The sequence below is a fragment of the Schistocerca cancellata genome, chromosome 1, assembly GCF_023864275.1.
Source record: "Schistocerca cancellata isolate TAMUIC-IGC-003103 chromosome 1, iqSchCanc2.1, whole genome shotgun sequence".
Lineage (NCBI taxonomy): Eukaryota > Metazoa > Arthropoda > Insecta > Orthoptera > Acrididae > Schistocerca > Schistocerca cancellata.
In genome coordinates this window covers 1,091,131,831-1,091,151,587 of record NC_064626.1, presented here as the reverse complement: position 1 = coordinate 1,091,151,587, position 19,757 = coordinate 1,091,131,831, and the positions used below count along the sequence as shown (strand labels likewise).

The following is a 19,757-nucleotide window of genomic DNA, read 5'->3' as shown; positions in this document are numbered from 1 at the left end:
AGCGTGGACGTGAACCGTATGTGCAGCTGACGGACTTTGAGCGAGGGCGTATAGTGGGCATGCGGGAGGCCGGGTGGACGTACTACCGAATTGCTCAACACGTGGGGCGTGAGGTCTCCACAGTACATCGATGTTGTCGCCAGTGGTTGGCGGAAGGTGCACGTGCCCGTCGACCTGGGACCGGACCGCAGCGACGCACGGATGCACGCCAAGACCGTAGGATCCTACGCAGTGCCGTAGGGGACCGCACCGCCACTTCCCAGCAAATTAGGGACACTGTTGCTCCTGGGGTATCGGCGAGGACCATTCGCAACCGTCTCCATGAAGCTGGGCTACGGTCCCGCACACCGTTAGGTCGTCTTCCGCTCACACCCCAACATCGTGCAGCCCGCCTCCAGTGGTGTCGCGACAGGCGTGAATGGAGGGACGAATGGAGACGTGTCGTCTTCAGCGATGAGAGTCGCTTCTGCCTTGGTGCCAATGATGGTTGTATGCGTGTTTGGCGCCGTGCAGGTGAGCGCCACAATCAGGACTGCATACGACCGAGGCACACAGGGCCAACACCCGGCATCATGGTGTGGGGAGCGATCTCCTACACTGGCCGTACACCACTGGTGATCGTCGAGGGGACACTGAATAGTGCACAGTACATCCAAACCGTCATCGAACCCATCGTTCTACCATTCCTAGACCGGCAAGGGAACTTGCTGTTCCAACAGGACAATGCACGTCCGCATGTATCCCGTGCCACCCAACGTGCTCTAGAAGGTGTAAGTCAACTACCCTGGCCAGCAAGATCTCCGGATCTGTCCCCCATTGAGCATGTTTGGGACTGGATGAAGCGTCGTCTCACGTGGTCTGCACGTCCAGCACGAACGCTGGTCCAACTGAGGCGCCAGGTGGAAATGGCATGGCAAGCCGTTCCACAGGACTACATCCAGCATCTCTACGATCGTCTCCATGGGAGAATAGCAGCCTGCATTGCTGCAAAAGGTGGATATACACTGTACTAGTGCTGACATTGTGCATGCTCTGTTGCCTGTGTCTATGTGCCTGTGGTTCTGTCAGTGTGATCATGTGATGTATCTGACCCCAGGAATGTGTCAATAAAGTTTCCCCTTCCTGGGACAATGAATTCATGGTGTTCTTATTTCAATTTCCAGGAGAGTAATTTCGTTGCTAATTGTTACAATAACAACTGTTTGCTAACCCTTGTACCAATGTATTGTTAAAAACTTTCCCTGGAGATGTCAAGCTGCATCCTGTAGATTTCTTATATCGATGCAGAGACAGTTTCACAGCTGGTATGCCAGAATCGTTAGAAGTGAAAGTAGCTAAGCGGTTTCTGGATGGTGAAGCTTTATCCTCAGCAAATCAGAATGTAAGCCCTGAAATGACTTTTGACCAGTCTGAAACATTGTTTTTAAATAAATTCTGATCGGAAAGCACACAAGCTAGGATAAAGACTGAATTTTTGTACAGCAGCAAATGTAGAGAAGGGAAATTAAGCATGCACTAGTTTGTGAAATACAGCTAAGAAAACTGACACAACTAGACAAACCTTTAAACGTGTTAATTCAGACTGATGCACTGAAACGACATCTACCAAACTGAGTACAGTGGGGCCTAGTTTATGGACCAGATGACTCAACTGAAGAATTTTTGAAGTATGTGGATAAGCTAGACTATGCATGCCAAAGTCATGACAGGTCAAGCAATCAAAGTAGGGGAGAGTACCAACACCAGAGTGGTGGGTTCTCTCAAAGTCAAAATTATCATAACAGTAACAGACAAAATAACTATGGTAACAGGAACAGTGGTCAAAATAGCAATAATTACAGACAAAACGCCCACTCAAATCAGAACAGACAGTGTAGACAGGAAAACAATTGACCACATCAGTGGGGTCCTGCCAGTTTGAGGTGAGGAGAAAAACTCGTAACCATGCTAAGAGTAGGAGAAACAGACATAGGTCACACCACCAACATCACACAGATAACAGTAGGAACTACCAAGCTAATAATGTAAATAAGCATTATGAATTTTGGAACTATATGTTAAAATAAATGAGTTATAGTGGCACAAAGCCACAAAATAGTTATAAGCTTAGTGATGAGGACCTGTCAAATTTATTTGACAGCAAGTGAGTATCCAAGGATAGTTATGATGATGATTTTAGTAATGCTAGTTTATTTGTAAATGATGATGGTGATCCAGTTGTAGTGTAGTAGAAAGCCAAAATGATAACTCTGCACCCAAAAATATTGATGCTTTCGTAGATGATTCAGATGACGATGATGTTGCAGTAGAGAGATTTGATGTTGTAACTGAGATCCATGCAGATGCATGTGACTCAGATGATGATGATGATGATGATGATGATGATGATGATGATGATCACATAGTTATAGACATCCCTGGGGTTGTGAAGCAGCTGAATAGGTTGAAAATAAATAAATCGCCAGGTCCTGATGGGATTCCAATTCAGTTTTACAGAGAGTGCTCTACTGCATTGGCTCCTTACTTAGCTTGCATTTATCGCGAATCTCTTGCTCAACGTAAAGTCCCGAGTGACTGGAAAAAAGTGCAGGTGACACCTGCATATAAGAAGCGTAGAAGGATGGATCCTCAAAATTACAGATCAATATCCTTAACATCGGTTTGTGGCAGGATTCTCGAACATATTCTCAGTTCGAATATAATGAATTTCCTTGAGACAGAGAAGTTGCTGTCCATGAATCAGCATGACTTTAGAAAGCATCGTTCCTGCGAAACGCAACTCGCCTTTTTTTCACATGATCTCTTGTGAACCATTGATGAAGGGTACCAGATGAATGCCATATTCCTTGACTTCCAGAAAGCGTTTGACTTGGTGCCCCACTGCAGACTCCTAACTAAGGTATGAGCATATGGGATTGGTTCCCAAGTATGTGAGTGGCTCAAAGACTTCTTAAGTAATAGAACCCAGTATGTTGTCCTCGATGGTGAATGTTCATCGGAGGTGAGGGTATCATCTGGGGTGCCCCAGGGAAGTTTGGTAGGTCCGCTGTTGTTTTCTATCTACATAAATGATCTTTTGGCTAGTGTGGATAGCAATGTGCGGCTGTTTGCTGATGATGCTGTGGTGTATGGGAAGGTGTCGTCATTGAATGACTGTAGAAGGATACAAGATGACTTGGACAGGATTTGTGATTGGTGTAAAGAATGGCAGCTAACTATAAATATAGATAAATGTAAATTAATGCAGATGAATAGGTAAAAGAATCCTGTAATGTTTGAATACTCCATTAGTAGTGTAGCGCTTGACACAAGTCACGTCGATTAAATATTTGGGCGTAACATTGCAGAGCGATATGAAGTGGGACAAGCATGTAATGGCAGTTGTGGGGAAGGTGGATAGTCGTCTCCGGTTCATTGGTAGAATTTTGGGAAGATGTGGTTCATCCGTAAAGGAGACCGCTTATAAAACACTGATGATACGACCTATTCTTGAGTGCTGCTCGAGCGTTTGGGATCCCTATCAGGTAGTATTGTGGGAGGACATAGAAGCAATTCAGAGGCGGGCTGCTAGATTTGTTACTGGTAGGTTTGATCATCACGCGAGTGTTACGGAAATATTTCAGGAACTCGGGTGGGAGTCTCTAGAGGAAAGGAGGTGTTCTTTTCGTGGATCGCTACTGAGGAAATTTAGAGAACCAGCATTTGAGGCTGACTGCAGTACAATTTTACTGCTGCCAACTTACATTTCACGGAAAGACCACAAAATTAAAATAAGAGAGATTAGGGCTCGTACAGAGGCATATAGGCAGTCATTTTTCCCTCGTTCTGTTTGGGAGTGGAACAGGGAGAGAAGATGCTAGTGTGGTAGGAGGTACCCTCTGCCACGCACCGTATGGTGGATTGCGGAGTATGTATGTAGATGTAGATGTAGATGATGATGATGATGATGATGATGATGTTAATTATGACAATGTTAATGATATTTTGTTTAAAGAGGAGCGTGATGGGATGATTTTTGTAGAAGTATTGGGAAATGAATTTAGTCAGTCAGTAGGTATTGATGATTTGATGAGAGACGATAAGATACATGGAAGTCAATGGTTTTCTATCGATGTCAGGGAGATTTTGGCTAAGAGTAATGATAAGAATAAACAATCTGAGCATATAGGTTACAATATATTAGAGGTTTTACATAAGCAAGAAATCAGTGAAGTGAAATGTAGGAGTGATGATGATTATTTGGAATATGAGAAAAATGAAGTCATGGAACACACACAAATAAACAATGAGCTAAGTGATAATTCAGGCAGTCAGAAAGGTATAATTAGTGAGTCCTCTTACCACGAAAGCAGTAGTTTCTCAGATCCAGAAGAAATTCCATCTAATAGTGACATGTCTTTGTATAATTTACAAACAGCTTCAGTGAACAAGCAACAGTCATGCATTAATTTAGATTTTAAAGAAATAGGAAATGATATATTAACGGAGGAAGTGAAAGTTGATAAACAAGTGGTATCTGGTAGTCCAATTTTGAAATAACAATTGAGAATTGGAAAGGCATGTGTCTAATAGACACAGGTAGTCCTATTTGTTGTATATCTGGTATATTAAGAGAAAGGTTGAAAAACAGTGCTTTGTGCATAGAATTTCCAGTAACAGGTGTTAAGATTAAGGGAGCTACAGGTAAGTACAGCAAGCCAATTTCCAAACAGGCTTTGATTTCATTTTTAATTGAGGGTTTATTGTTTGAACAAGCATGTTTTGTGGTGGTTGACATAAATGAAGATATTCTGTTGGGAATGAATTGGATAATAAAAGCAAATGCAATTTTTACTGGGGAAACTTACAGATATGTTTCACAGAATCAAAATCTGGTAGTTCTGATGAGGCCAAATTACATTTAAAGTGTACAGAAAATTGCAGTAATCAGATAAGAGAAATTGAATTTTCTGATGACATGTGCATTGAAGGTTTAGAGGAGGAATAGGAGGACAATCTTGATAGTAACAGTTTTTCACAGTTAGTCAATGACAAAGTAAATATTGCAGATGGCTTAACTAGTTCTGAGAGAGAAGATTTAGATCAGTTTCTGTGGGAATATTGTGACGTTTTTTGTAATAAGCCAGGAAGAGTTAAAAATTATGTCTGTAAATTAAAAATGAAACAGCATGATCCATTTTTATCAAACCATATGGGGTCCAAATTTGCAAAAGAAAATTAGTGGAGAGAGAATTACAGAAGATGCTAAAATGGAGGATAGTGGAAAGGAGCAGCAGCCAGTACAATAACCCACCGGTTGTTGTTTCTAAGAAAGATGGAAGTATAAGGCTGTTTCGGATTCTCGCCATTTGAACAAATTCCTTGAACAGGAAACTGACCATCCTGAATCCATGGAGGAATTATTGAATAAATTCAGTGACACAAAATATTTTTTCTGTCTAGATCTGACATCAGGGTTTCAGCAAATTGTTTTAGAACCAAATTCAAGACAGTATACTGCATTTTTATATAATGGAAAAAGGCTATCAATATTGAGTGGTGCCATTTGGACTTAACATTTCAGTTGCTGAATTTATTTGTGCTTTAGATTATGTCTTAGGTAGGGAATTATTGTCCAAATTGGTAATTTATGTGGATGATATTTTAGTAACTAGTAACACATGGGCAGAACATATTGAAAGTTTAAGGAAAATTGGAAAAAAAGTTTAGACAGGGAGGTATGACTCTGAAATTAGAGAAATGTAAATTTGGAGTGACAGAATTAAAATTTTTAGGCCGCACTGTGAGTGAAAAGGGGATTCTACCTGACGAAGTTAAACTCATGGCCATACAGGAATTTCCGATACCCAAAAATAAAAAGCAACTTAGATCCTTTTATGGTTTGGCAAACTTTTACCAAAATATGCCTGTACACAGGCACTTAATGCACAATGTCTCAGAGAACTTCAAAAGAAAAATTCAATTTGGGATTGGACAACTACATGTCAAGAGGCATTCAATGAAATTAAGAAGCAACTTTGCTACAGTAAAATCCTTCATAGGCCTGATTGGGCATTATCATTCTGTCTTATGACTGAAGTTTGTCAAATATATGTTTGCAATATTTTTCTTTCAGTAATGAAGCCATAACTAAGAACAATTAGGTTAGCATTGTTGTTTTTCAGTATTTTTTAAAATATCTTGTGTGTCCTATGTAAAAATCTTTTTTATTCAATATGCCAGTTTCAACATAAAATAAGCAAGGTTTTGTGGATAGTTACTCATATTAATGTTAAACTTTTAATTGTTAATTTTATTAACTTGGACTGTAGTTTTCTTGTGTTCATCACTAAACATGTATAAATAGGAGGAGCACAAGGCTCAGAGGAGGTCAGTTGGAGGCAATTTTGAGACGCAACCAGTGTATCGCAAGTCTGCGCAATAATCTATTTGTTGTAATACAGTATTGTGACTATGCAGCCTGTCATGTGGAGTGGGCTCCCACTAAGAAGAAGTGGTGCAGTTTTGTCACAAATAAACCACTATAAAATGACTTGGTACCTGGATTATTTCATGGAATTTACGTAACTTGGTCTAGTGCGCTGATGAAATGGACCTGGCCAATGACAGCTCCAGCAGCAGCAGCAGCAGAAAGCAGATTACTCCGAGTTACACCATACTAAGATACGTATAAACTATGAACTCAACTACACTCCTGGAAATGGAAAAAAGAACTCACTGACACCAGTGTGTCAGACCCACCATACTTGCTCCGGACACTGCGAGAGGGCTGTACAAGCAATGATCACACGCACGGCACAGCGGACACACCAGGAACCGCGGTGTTGGCCGTCGAATGGCGCTAGCTGCGCAGCATTTGTGCACCGCCGCCGTCAGTGTCAGCCAGTTTGCCGTGCCATACGGAGCTCCATCGCAGTCTTTAACACTGGTAGCATGCCGTGACAGCGTGGACGTGAACCATATGCGCAGTTAACGGATTTTGAGCGAGGGCGTATAGTGGGCATGCGGGAGGCCGGGTGGACGTACTGCCGAATTGCTCAACACGTGGGGCGTGAGGTCTCCACAGTACATTGATGTTGTCGCCAGTGGTCGGCGGAAGGTGCACGTGCCCGTCGACCTGGGACCGGACCGCAGCGACGCACGGATGCACGCCAAGAACGTAGGATCCTACGCAGTCCCGTAGGGGACCGCACCGCCACTTCCCAGCAAATTAGGGACACTGTTGCTCCTGGGGTATCGGCGAGGACCATTCGCAACTGTCTCCATGAAGCTGGGCTACGGTCCCGCACACCGTTAGGTCGTCTTCCGCTCACGCCCCAACATCGTGCAGCCCGCCTCCAGTGGTGTCGCGACAGGCGTGAATGGAGGGACGAATGGAGACGTGTCGTCTTCAGCGATGAGAGTCGCTTCTGCCTTGGTGCCAATGATGGTTGTATGCGTGTTTGGCGCCGTGCAGGTGAGCGCCACAATCAGGACTGCATACGATGAGGCACACAGGGCCAACACCCGGCATCATGGTGTGGGGAGCGATCTCCTACACTGGCCGTACACCACTGGTGATCGTCGAGGGGACACTGAATAGTGCACGGTACATCCAAACCGTCATCGAACCCATCGTTCTACCATTCCTAGACTGGCAAGGGAACTTGCTGTTCCAACAGGACAATGCACGTCCGCATGTATCCCGTGCCACCCAACGTGCTCTAGAAGGTGTAAGTCAACTACCCTGGCCAGCAAGATCTCCGGATCTGTCCCCCATTGAGCATGTTTGGGACTGGATGAAGCGTCGTCTCACGTGGTCTGCACGTCCAGCACGAACGCTGGTCCAACTGAGGCGCCAGGTGGAAATGGCATGGCAAGCCGTTCCACAGGACTACATCCAGCATCTCTACGATCGTCTCCATGGGAGAATAGCAGCCTGCATTGCTGCAAAAGGTGGATATACACTGTACTAGTGCCGACATTGTGCATGCTCTGTTGCCTGTGTCTATGTGCCTGTGGTTCTGTCAGTGTGATCATGTGATGTATCTGACCCCAGGAATGTATCAATAAAGTTTCCCCTTCCTGGGACAATGAATTCGCGGTGTTCTTATTTCAATTTCCAGGAGTGTATATATGTGCCACTGCAGAACTAATTACTAACGTGTAATGTTTGGAAACTGTTATAGCAGTAAACATTGGCATTTGTCTCAAAGTTATCTTTGAGTGGTGGAGGTCAAAGTGATCAAAATATACTCCCATGATCACGCATTCTTGATGTCTATGGAAGAGAATTGTATCGACAAACTTTTGAGATTTCTTGTCGAAATCAAATAATCTTTTTCAATGTTGGAATTTTTGCCGCAATAACAATTTCACAGTTTTGTTACATGGTGGTTGTCAACAACATCACCCACCTGCATTCCCATCAGTTATTTGAACATTGTATACACTGGGAGAAAGTCAGGTCTAATATGCAATAATACTTTACCGGAACCACTGAGCCATATGTCCAGCATGACCTCCATGACGACATGTTTGACACCAAGTGAACCATGAAGAAAATTCCGTCAATTTTGCTACACCTCCAGGGCAAGTGCCTGATGCTGTGCCCATATGCATGAGGCAAATAGCACATCGTGGTAATGGTTTACGGCACTGAGGACATGCTGACATCTAAAAATACAAGGCAACTGTCATACAAATAAGATATAAAATAATAAACACAGTATAATAACAAGAAAACAAAATATTTGAAAAATATCAAATATAGCCAAACTCTTTACATTTTCAATTTTGGCAGATCAGTTATCAGATGTCACATAATTAAATTAGTACAACACAATTAATTCAGAAAAATAGGTAAAAGCTGTTTTGTGTTAATTAGCAAATGGGTACTACCCAATTCATTAAAAAAAATACTGCCACAAGCTGTGCTTGATGCAATGTGGTGTAGCAGTTAGTGTCATTGGTTGGCATACAGCAGGTCCCCAGTTAAAACCCAACCACCAGCAATTATCTGTTGTTTAGTATTTATTGTTTCTGGAAAGTTATTGAAAATTTTTATGTTCTTAATGTTTTTATATCCAGGAAAATTCAATGTCTGTATAAATGGCAGCCTTCTACATCTAGGAGTTCAATTTGGTTCTATCTATATGTTGGCATTTGTAACAGACGTGCTTTCAGCCAGGAAATGTTGTGCTACACTGGTGGTCTTGCTTTGGGATTTGGACTTGATTGTAGTTACAACGTGGCATTGTTCGGTGAAGTTGTTGGATACTTCAGGGCATTTACAACACTGTGGCTCCAGTTAGGCAATGTAAAAGTCATCATCTACAAGGAATAGAAAGAACCAGCATACAAATAGTACTTCCTTCCCTATGTTCGTATGTTCAGGAGACCAATGAATTCTAAAACAACAGTAAGTTATCTGCAGCACATCAGGCATCCAACAGAGTTTTCCGGAGAAATTTAGTTGAAGAATAATTGAAGAACAGAGTCCATTGTCACAGGGAAGCGACACAGTCCCATATACAGAATGTTTTGGCCCTATGTCGTACTTTGAATCCGAGTACAACAATAGCTGCCAGCTTCTCACACTTGATGATAGGCTTCACAGAAGCCAAGTACCAAGCTCTTTGTTGAAGGATATCACAACAATGAAGGAATTTATCAGGTGGAGCCAGTGCATTGTGGAAACGCAAAACAAAAAGTCAGACAAAATTAGACAACTCCTGAATGTGGTCCCTATGGCAGTTGTGGAAGACCACCATAAACACACCAAGTAGTAATAAAAGAAATACAGTAGTTCATGGCAGCCAGAACCAAGAGACTGAGTAAGCACAAAAGAGCAGCCATGAATGTCGACGCCATACATCAGGAGATAACAGAGAATATTGAAAAGGTGTATCAATCCTTAGCACCAATATCTGCCACCGGTAGAAAGCGCCAAGAAGACTGACTCTATCAATCAGACTTATGCTGCAGTCATTGAGTAACAACCTGACTTTTGGGCAATCAAGGTATAACCAATTCCTCTGCCGAGTATAAAGTCCCACAGAAGAACAGACATGTAGAGGACAGAGGACAACACACGGAAATGTTACCTATGTGGATGCCCTAGACATGTATGTTACTGCAGAGAAAGAAAACAAGTATTCAACAATTACTACACTGCCAAACACCAATCACCAAAGCAGTTCTACTCACGCCTGTCAACGGCTGACAATTACAACAAGCTGTAGGTGTTCCCTGTCACTGTAAAGAGATAGACTAGCAACTTAGTTCAGGAAAACTAAGTGAGAAGACCATCTATGGAGGTAAGATGCACAAAATGAAAATCATCCACTGCCGACAGATACCAAGACGTAAGGAAATTCATCAATGTCATCACCAACAGTCAGCATGTCTGGATGGTAGTCAACTCAGGAGCTTCTTATTCTGCAAAGTCAAATGTTTATTGTCACCAGTTAATGAAGACTATGGTCAGTGATATGAAAATGATTGTGTTAAGAGTCACAAACGAAAAATATGTCCAAGTCACATGAACATGTATTGCAACAGTAACTACCAATGACAGAACACAGCCCTTTGAATTTGTCATTTTAGCAGAACGTCCTCATTATATTATTCTTGGATGGATGGATCTTCTTGCAGGCATCACAAGCATGATAAGACCAAGGAAGAACAGAGTTCCAGATTGACAAAGCTATTCCCATAAGCATGCTTAAAAAAAGTTGCTCTGAGCTGTTGTTTACATTCAAAGACAAAGTTATCTGACTGTCATCAACAAGTAAAGTTCCATTTGTCAATCTAGATTTTTAAATAACTGTGAAGCTTTTGTCAGTTGCAAAAAGCTACTCAATCTGACCAATCTGACTCTAATCTCCATGAGCAGCTGGAACTCACACCTAAAGACATGTGCACAGGAACAGCCAAATCAATCCGCGATGGGCAGCTCATTGCCATTGATGAAGAATTATGTTCTGCTACCACTACAGACAAAGCATTGGAGGAAGCTACTATTGAAATGTCAAAATGATTCAGCTTGACTGAGGAACAATGTTAGCAACTGTTAGCCAACCTGACACGATTTCTGGATGCTTTCAAATCCAGAGTGGTTAACACAGACTAAGCAGCCAACGGTAAAACAACATAGCAACAGTGAGAATTATCCATCAAATAGCTGCCACCAATAGCTGGGTGTTGACAGCTGAAAAATGGATAAATCGGTAAAAGTGGAGAACATGCTGCAAGGTGACATTGCTGAACCTTCAAAGAGTTCTTTGCCTTCTCTTGTAGTGCTTGTGAACATTAAGGATGTCACATGGGATTTCTGCATCGACTGACTAAAATCATGAGGAAATATGTCTACCCACTGCTGTACATTGATAACACCCCATACTGCTTGAAAGAAGCAAAGTATTTCTCAACTATAGACATGCAGACAAGCTACTGTCAAATAGGGGTTGGCAAGGCTGACCAGGAAAAGACTTTCTTCACTGCTCCTGATCGGTTCTATGAGTTTACAGCTATGTCATTTGGGCTATGTAATGCTCCACTCACTTTTGAACATATGATGGACAACCTCCTTTGACATCTTAAAAAGACTTCATGTCTTTACTACTTGGATGACAGTGTCATTTTTTCGAGGATATCCGAAGAATATCTAAGTGGCCTGACAACCGTGTTGAAGTGAATCCAGACTACAGACCTCTGCCTGAATCACAAAAAACACCTCTTCAAAAAAAAAAAAAAATGAAAGTCCTGGGGCACCTGGTGAACAGCAATGGAGCTGGTCCCAATCCAGAGAAAATAAGAGCAGTACCAGATTTCCCAACTCCTCAGCACTTCGTGATTTGAAAACATTTCTTGGTGTGTGCTTGTACTACTAATGTTTCTTGAAGAACTTTTTTATGAAGGCACATCGCTTGTGAAAACTACTGCGGGGAGACACCAAATTCTCCTGGAACAAGGTGCAAGAAAGTTAATTCCTTGTCCTCAAGGAGGTGCTAACATCTTTTCCAGTCCTAGCACTGTATGAGGAGAATACTGCTATTGAACTTCACACTTTTGTTGTGGTTATAGGATAGCGGCAATCCAAGTACAAATCTTGGAAGATGCTGAGAGGTGATAGCATTATGCTTCCAGAGTACTCTCCAAGTCCGAAATGAACTACTCTGCAACCAAGAAAGAGAGGCTTGCAGTTGTTTGGATCATCAACATGTTTGTTTGTTTGGCAGACCATTCATCTTTGTGTTGGACTACGATTCTCTATTCTGGCTGACTAGCCTGAAGGTTCCGTTGGGTCAACTGGCGAGATGAGCACTGAGGCTTCAGGAGTACAAAATCACAGTAATATACCAAAATGGATGCAAACAGGACATCAACTGGCTTTCAACCAATCTTTTTGTGTAACAAAGCAGCATGGAAGAAATCTCAGTCATCACTGCATTAAATGACATTGCTGCTAAACAGAGGAAAGATCCAAGCATTGCTGGAGACCACTGAAGCCTTGAACGAGGAGGAACTGACCAAAGGAGAAATCCAATTAATAAAGGGAACAATGTGTAAGAGAAACTATGATCTGATTGGCAGGAATGTTTCCTCATTATCCCAGCTAATCTATAGCCAGTCATCTTGAAGTTTTCCATGACATTCCAACATTTGGTTACCAGGGATTCATGAAGACTTTGGACAGGATAAGATACAGGTATCACAAGCCAGATCTCCACTGATTCATTAGACAATATTTGGGTAATGATAGCAACAGAATAATATGCCACAATTACCTCTGTGGCATCTGATATTGATTCCATTTGCAGCAGCACCATTCTACTAAATTGGAATGGGCCTCTTATGAAGGTTCCCTAAGTCGACAAACAGGAATTAATGGATAATAGTCTGCACTAGCTCCCTCAACTGCTATGCTGTCACCAAAGCTGTACTGCCTGCCAAAGCTTCAGATATTACAAGGTTCCTTGGAGAAGACATCATTTTGAAGTATGTAATACCCAATTTAATGATCTCTGATCATGGAAAGAATTCCCAGTCCAGACTAGTCTCAGAGACAGTTTCCATTGCTACATCACCCACAGGATGATAACTGCCTACCATCCACAGATGAAAGGGCTCACAGAACATATTAATAAGACATTGCAAATATGCTCTCAATGTATGTTGATGTCGAAATGAGAGATCTGAATACAACTCTTCCTGTGGTGACATTTGCGTATAACATACACAAAGTGAGACACTACGGACTTCACACAGTTCTACCAGCTTCACAATCACAAGGCTAAAATGATAATGGGCACTGTTCCTGTTTCAAATTGACAATAATCATAACATTTATGTGAAATACATACCTGGGTCAGAGGAGTAAGAGACCTGGCTTGTATATGGGCAATGGATGCCCAGGAGAAGGACCAAGCAACAATGACAAGCACCAACCAGTGAGTTACAGCCCTTGAGCCTTGGTATGGCATTTTACACCTGTGTGGAGACTAAAGACTAAAGCACTACTCTGGACTACATTGTACCCTTCAACACTTGCTGGGCATCACATATGAATTCGAGGATTACAACCCTGCATCATGAAGACAAAAGCACAGAGACATATCCACGACCTCCATATGAAGGCATATTACAGTCCAGAGGTGCAGATCAATGATAGGAGGTTCAAGGAACCTGAAGACCTATTCAACTACCGCAAAGCTTCCACGAGAGGGGCTGTCTTTGGCACTCATTACAGTGAAGACGACTTGACAACATGACCAGAATGTAACGGGAAGATCAAGATCCATGGTGTTGTAGTCAGCACCAATGAGAATTTCTGAGACATTGAGGTGCTGTTTCTCCAAGAATGGTAAAATGCCATGAGCTGTGCTGCATGCAGTGTGGCATAGTGGTTACTACCACTAGCTGGCGTGCTGCAGGTTGCCAGTTCAAACCCAACCACCATCATTTATTTTTCATTTAGTATATACCGTTTCTGGATGTTCTCAAAATTTTTTGTGTTTATTTATAGTGTTTGTATATTTTGAAATATTCTGTTTGTAAACAAGAGCATGATAAAAAGTAATGGTTGCAAATTTCTTATATGAAAACCCTTAAAGGTTTTCAAATAAAACAAACTTTATTAACATTTTACATCCTTACTCTTCAACTCTACATAATAGTTTCCAAACACAGTCATCCTGGCAAGAAACACATTTCTCCCAACGAGAGACCAGATTGCTGATACAGTCACTGCAAAACATTTGACTTTGTTGATGGCGCCACAACCTCATCTCTGCTTGCACCCCTTTTTTAAAGGTGTTCTTTAATTTATGGAAACAGCTGAAAATCAGATGAGGCCACGTCGGTACTGTGTGGAGGGTGATTGTTGGCATTGAACCTCAGGCATCAGATTGTTCCAAATGTCTCGGCACTCATGTGTGTTGTACTATTGTCATGCTCAATGTGTCGACGAACTCTTCAGTTTTCTGAGAGCCTCACAGTACTTTGCAGAGTTTATGGTGGCATCTTTAGGCACGAATTCCAAATGCACCACACCTTGAACATCCCAGAAAACTGTGAGCATGACTTTGACTGCTGATGGCATGGTCTTGAACTCTTTTGGTGTTGGCGATCCTTTGTGGCGGTACTCCATTGATGCTCTCTTGTTTTCAGGCCCAAAATGGTGGACCAGCTTTCATCACCTGTCACAATGTTGTTTAAGAACCACTGACCCCCATGCTCAGGCACGTTTTCTGCAATTAGAAACTCGACTACGATGCCGTTTCTCACATACTAACACAGTTACGTCACACACTGCCATTTTGCACTCTACAATTCGGAGTCCTTTAGTGGCAGAGTTTTGCAGTTTGTATCAGCGATGGACGACATGCAATATGTCAAACAAAACCGAGAGCAGAATAAAAAATTGGGAGGCATTACTTTTCAGCACGCTCTCATGAACAACAGCACTCTCCATCCAGGAGATCAGTTTGATTGTGTCTGTATGTTGGTGTTTGTAATAAATGTGCTTTCAGTGCTAAGTGCTTTGCATCACTGATGTCCATGGTTTTGGATTTGATCCTGATTGCTGTTATGACATTACAATACATTACCAATTGTTTTGTGTCAATGACAATTTTGTATAAGAATGACAATCTCACTGACCTTCAGTTTCTGTGCTGTAGTACCCAGACGAGCAAATGGTCCTCTATTTTTATTATGACCCTGCATCTGTGCTGATATGCTCTTGCCACAAAAGTTGCATGAGACGAAAACTTGTTGTGCTGGTGGTTTACTGGGACAGCACGTTCTGAATACAATGTCAAATTGTGCTCTTTGATTCCACAGCTGCCAAGTGTCCAGTAAATCACGGTAACTGCAATACATATATTGAAAACAAATTACTACACAGTTAATTTTAATGCCGCTATTATTTATTTTGACACGAATAAACATTACTGTAGTCAACATCTGAAATATAATCTGACAGAGAACAAGTCACAAAACAGCAAGTAGCAACTAAAAGTAAGTATAATTAAAATAAAAGTTAAGTATGTAGTTACCACAGTCATTGTGGAAAGGAGGAAGAAGGATGAAAGGTTAGATTTTATCTCCTCGTCAACAATAAAGTAATTAGAGACAGCATTAACTTAGTTCAGGACATGAATTGGCTACTGCATTGTGTGGACACAGCATAAAGATAATGAGCTGTATGAGGACAGAATCTGGCATGGTATCCCTCAGTAGGACATCCAACAACTATATCAATCAATGCCAATCTGAATAACTGCTTGCATAAGGATCAGAGATGGACAAACGTGTTACTGTCTTGCTCAATTTGTGAAGCTCTATCCCTTGAAAAGTCATCCAATTTTTCTGAAATAGAATCACTTGTTTGTCTGTACAGATACATCACATCTACCAATTTCTGTACCATTCAGATAACACCTTTGTTCTGCTTTGTTCTTTTTTTTTCTTTCTTAAAGTGCATTTTCTTTTTGAAATGTTGGTTACACATTGCTTTAGTCTTATTGATAATGGAAAGAGCAAAGGTAACAACACACCATATAGTTGAGGCATGGGGTGGTTGGTAGAAGAGTGAAACTGAAAATGTTGCTGAGCTTTTGAATGAGTCCTCCTTCAGAGCTAGCAGAATAGACATATATGCCAACACACACAAACTTGCATGGTTACGTTGCCCTGACACTGCAGTTGACCTGGCACAAGGGCTAATATTGGGTGGAGTGGGCAAGGGGAGAAAAGCAGCTGGGAACAGGAGGATAGTTGAAGAGAAGGGGTAGATGGTGGGAGGGAGAGACAGTAGCAAGCACATGGAATAGCAATTTGCCATTGTTGAGATCAGCCACGTGCGGGGTTGAAAAAAAAATGAAAAACAACAAGTCCAGATAAATATTATTATCATTATTCATGAATAACAAATAAAAATGTGTATTGGAAAAAATTTGTTCACTTACACAAATAAAAACATTTATTCATCATCTGTGAACAAAAAAAGTTATGAATAAAAGGTAAATTTAAAATGCAAAGAGATTGATTATGGGCCAGAGATTTTCTCCGCTCAGGGACTGGGTGTTGTGTTGTCGTCATCATCATCATCATCATCATCTCTCCCCATCGACGCGCAAGCTGCCAAAGTGGTGTCAACTCAAAAGACTTGCACCAGGCGACCAGTCTACCCGACGGGAGGCCTTAGCCACAAACCTTTCATTTTTCACTTCCTTTGAAAGTTCACATATTTTCTTTCAGTAATGTCATATGTAGTAACATTCAGGGGTAACTCATATTTAAGAAAGAAGGTCTTCATTACTCAAAAATTGCTGTAAGAGTAATAATTGGTGCACACCCACAATGATCTTGCAGACATCTGTTTACAGAGTTTGGCATTCTGACTACTGCTCCACAGTATATTTATACTCCCATGAAGTTTGTTGAAAATAATCCACTGCAGTTCAAATTTGTTGAAAATAATCCACTGCAGTTCAAAAGAAACAATGATGTACCAGAAGGAAAAAAAGACTTCAGCTCCAGCTGCCAGTGTGTTGCAATATTAAGAGCTCTTATGTACTTTACGTCCCTCATGAAATTTTTACATCCCAAAGCGCTATGTAACTGCACAAACCTAGTTCTGGACCGCAAAATTACTCCTCCTTGTAACACAAGCTTACTCAGAAGGAAACATCACGATCTTGCATTAATATTCTCTAGCTATATGTACCCATCAAAACAAAAATGAATAAATCTACGCAACTGGAGAATTATTATGAAATGAAGTTAAACAGCTTAATCATGCCAATCATGTTGAAGAATAGCGCATCTCCTGAAAACATAATGCACTTTACTATAGTGAGCTTTAAAATAAATACACAAAAAAGGAAAAAACACAGCTATGTTAGTGGTTAAATATCACTATGGTACTTATTTAATTAGATATTAACTTGTTTCATTCATTTACACTGCATTTTTGAATCACAACACAAAAACCTTCAAATCAAAGTGATCTCTGGCACATGCTACAGGTCAGAAAATGGGCACTTTGACATAATGAACAAAGCATGTCAATAATGCGAAGTCGGTGCTTCACAAACATCTTACTAACTCCAATGTATACACTCAGGCACTAGGGGGCTGCAGTGGGTCTGAGTGACTGACAAACATCCTGTGCATGCAGAAGTTCAAAACTGTACTTTCAGAAGGTCATAACAGGGTACTACCAGTATTATGCCCCAAATTTTCATGCAAGATCAATTGCTGGGGCTGATATCTTGCGAGTGTGCTTTTTTTCTCCTTAAGATGTGAGGACAAGTTGGTGTCATTTCCTAGTCAGAGTTAGTCCAAAAAACATTTAATTATTTTGGATATCCACAGTATTCCACAAAGAATCACATTTCTGAAGTTTTGTGATGCGCTATGGCTAATGTCACTTTAGGAGCCGTTAGATTTTAAGTCTGTTGATAGTTATCATTACCAATCACTACTGAGTTCATACTTTAATCATTGAGTTTGTAGCATCACAAACACAAGAGAATTGCTTGACTATTTAAACATATCAAATAGGATTAGCAGCATTAGTACAGCTGAGGGAGGTGTTGGAGATTAGTCTCCATTGGCTAAATTCTCATCTTTGCCTAGGTATGCAGACTACTCTCAAATGTTTGCAAGAGAGGGAGCGGAGGAACCACTGGCAAGTGCAGAGTTAATTTGATATGGCCGTGTAGGGAGAGTAGCTGCTAACTTGACTTTGCATTTTTTTTTTTCCACTGTAAGAGGTGAAAGAAGTTATAAGAGACATAAAAACTGATAGGATCAATAGGGGATCAAACCTATGGGTAGTCTGAAACTTTTCTGAGCCTATGAGGCACACTACTTTATAAAGCATTAACAAATTACTCATCAAATACAAACTGCACTCAGCCACATGAACAAACACTGGTTACATATGACACGACACATTTCTGTTTGAGAAGTATTCAAAGAAAATGTGGCGATATTCTACATCACAGGTGGGCAACCAGCAGCTGGTGGACTGCATCCAGCTCATGATTGGTTTCAATCTGACCTGGAGGAGTAATTCCGGATGAACATAAAATGAATGTACTCTCAAAAACATGTGTTTTGGGCCTTAAATTGTTGGGGTGGCTTGGCATGTCAGGGAAGGAGTGCCATTCATATTGGTACATTACACCATAAACATTAAAGTCGTAGACTTCATAGTTTTGACTTCAGCCCTATGAGCATTGCTGTCGCATCATGCCAGCTGTTGTGGCCGAGCAGTTCTAGGCGCATCAGTCTGGAACCGTGCTGCTGCTACGGTCACAGGTTCGAATCCTGCCTCAGATGTGTGTGTGTGATGTCCTTAGGTTAGTTAGGTTTAAGTAGTTCTAAGTCTAGGGGACTGATGACCTCAGATGTTAAGTCCCATAGTGCTCAGAGCCATTTGAACCATTTGTTACATCATGACAAGGGGGCTCACAAGCTTAAGGAATTATGCAAATTTGGTCCGCGGGTCACCAACAGTTGCCCACGCTTCTACATTATCCATCTTTTAAGTAACAAATATAAATTAACAAATAATTCTTTATACTTGCAGAGAGCAATAATTCCTTTATCCATGTATAATTTATTTGGGAACAGATTTTTTAAAATTATCTATGTATTCCATTATTATCTAGAAAGAAATTTATTTGAATAATGATTATTTCTGAGGCAGAGGAAGTTGTGAGTGGCGCACAATCACTTAGGAGAGTAAACTGAAAGAGGGAAATAGAACAGGGGAAGAGGGAGACTATGGAGAGGACACTGAGAATGCAGAAGAAGTCAAATTATTGGCACAATTTCACTATAGTTTGATGCAACATTGCATTTGATCTACATACTACCAGGGGGGAAAAAAAACCGTGACTCCGTTGGCTGGGAGGTCCCATCCAGTGAAGTTCAGCCACTGGGTTACAAGTCTTACTTCAGTTGATGCCACATTGGGTGACGTGCGCATCAGTGATGATGATGAAGGACAATGAGGAAAAAACAACACACAGTCCACAAGCAGAGAAAATCTCCAATCTGGCCAGAACTCAAACCTGAGGCCACTGAGTGCAATTACACGTATTGGCCATACGAATAGTACTGTTTTGCATACTTCATCTTTGGGGAATGTTTGCAATTGCAGTGCCATTTCCATTGCACATTATGATACACTTGCTATCCATTATGCAGTAGACCTGACAATGCACCACTCTTGATAAGATGTGGTCTTAGTGAGG

General features: G+C 41.3%; 1 protein-coding gene across 1 annotated transcript in view; it reads right to left on the bottom strand.

The window, feature by feature from the left end:
• The window catches only part of LOC126091397 (GATOR complex protein MIOS), a 234,303-nt gene that overhangs the window by 26,279 nt on the left and 188,267 nt on the right, over window positions 1-19,757 (bottom strand). The window contains exons 14-15 of the mRNA XM_049907059.1: window positions 15,145-15,355; window positions 8,471-8,655 (exon numbers count right to left, since the gene is read on the bottom strand). Of these exons, the coding sequence (XP_049763016.1) occupies window positions 8,471-8,655; window positions 15,145-15,355 (396 nt within the window). The remainder of the gene's footprint in view (window positions 1-8,470; window positions 8,656-15,144; window positions 15,356-19,757) is intronic.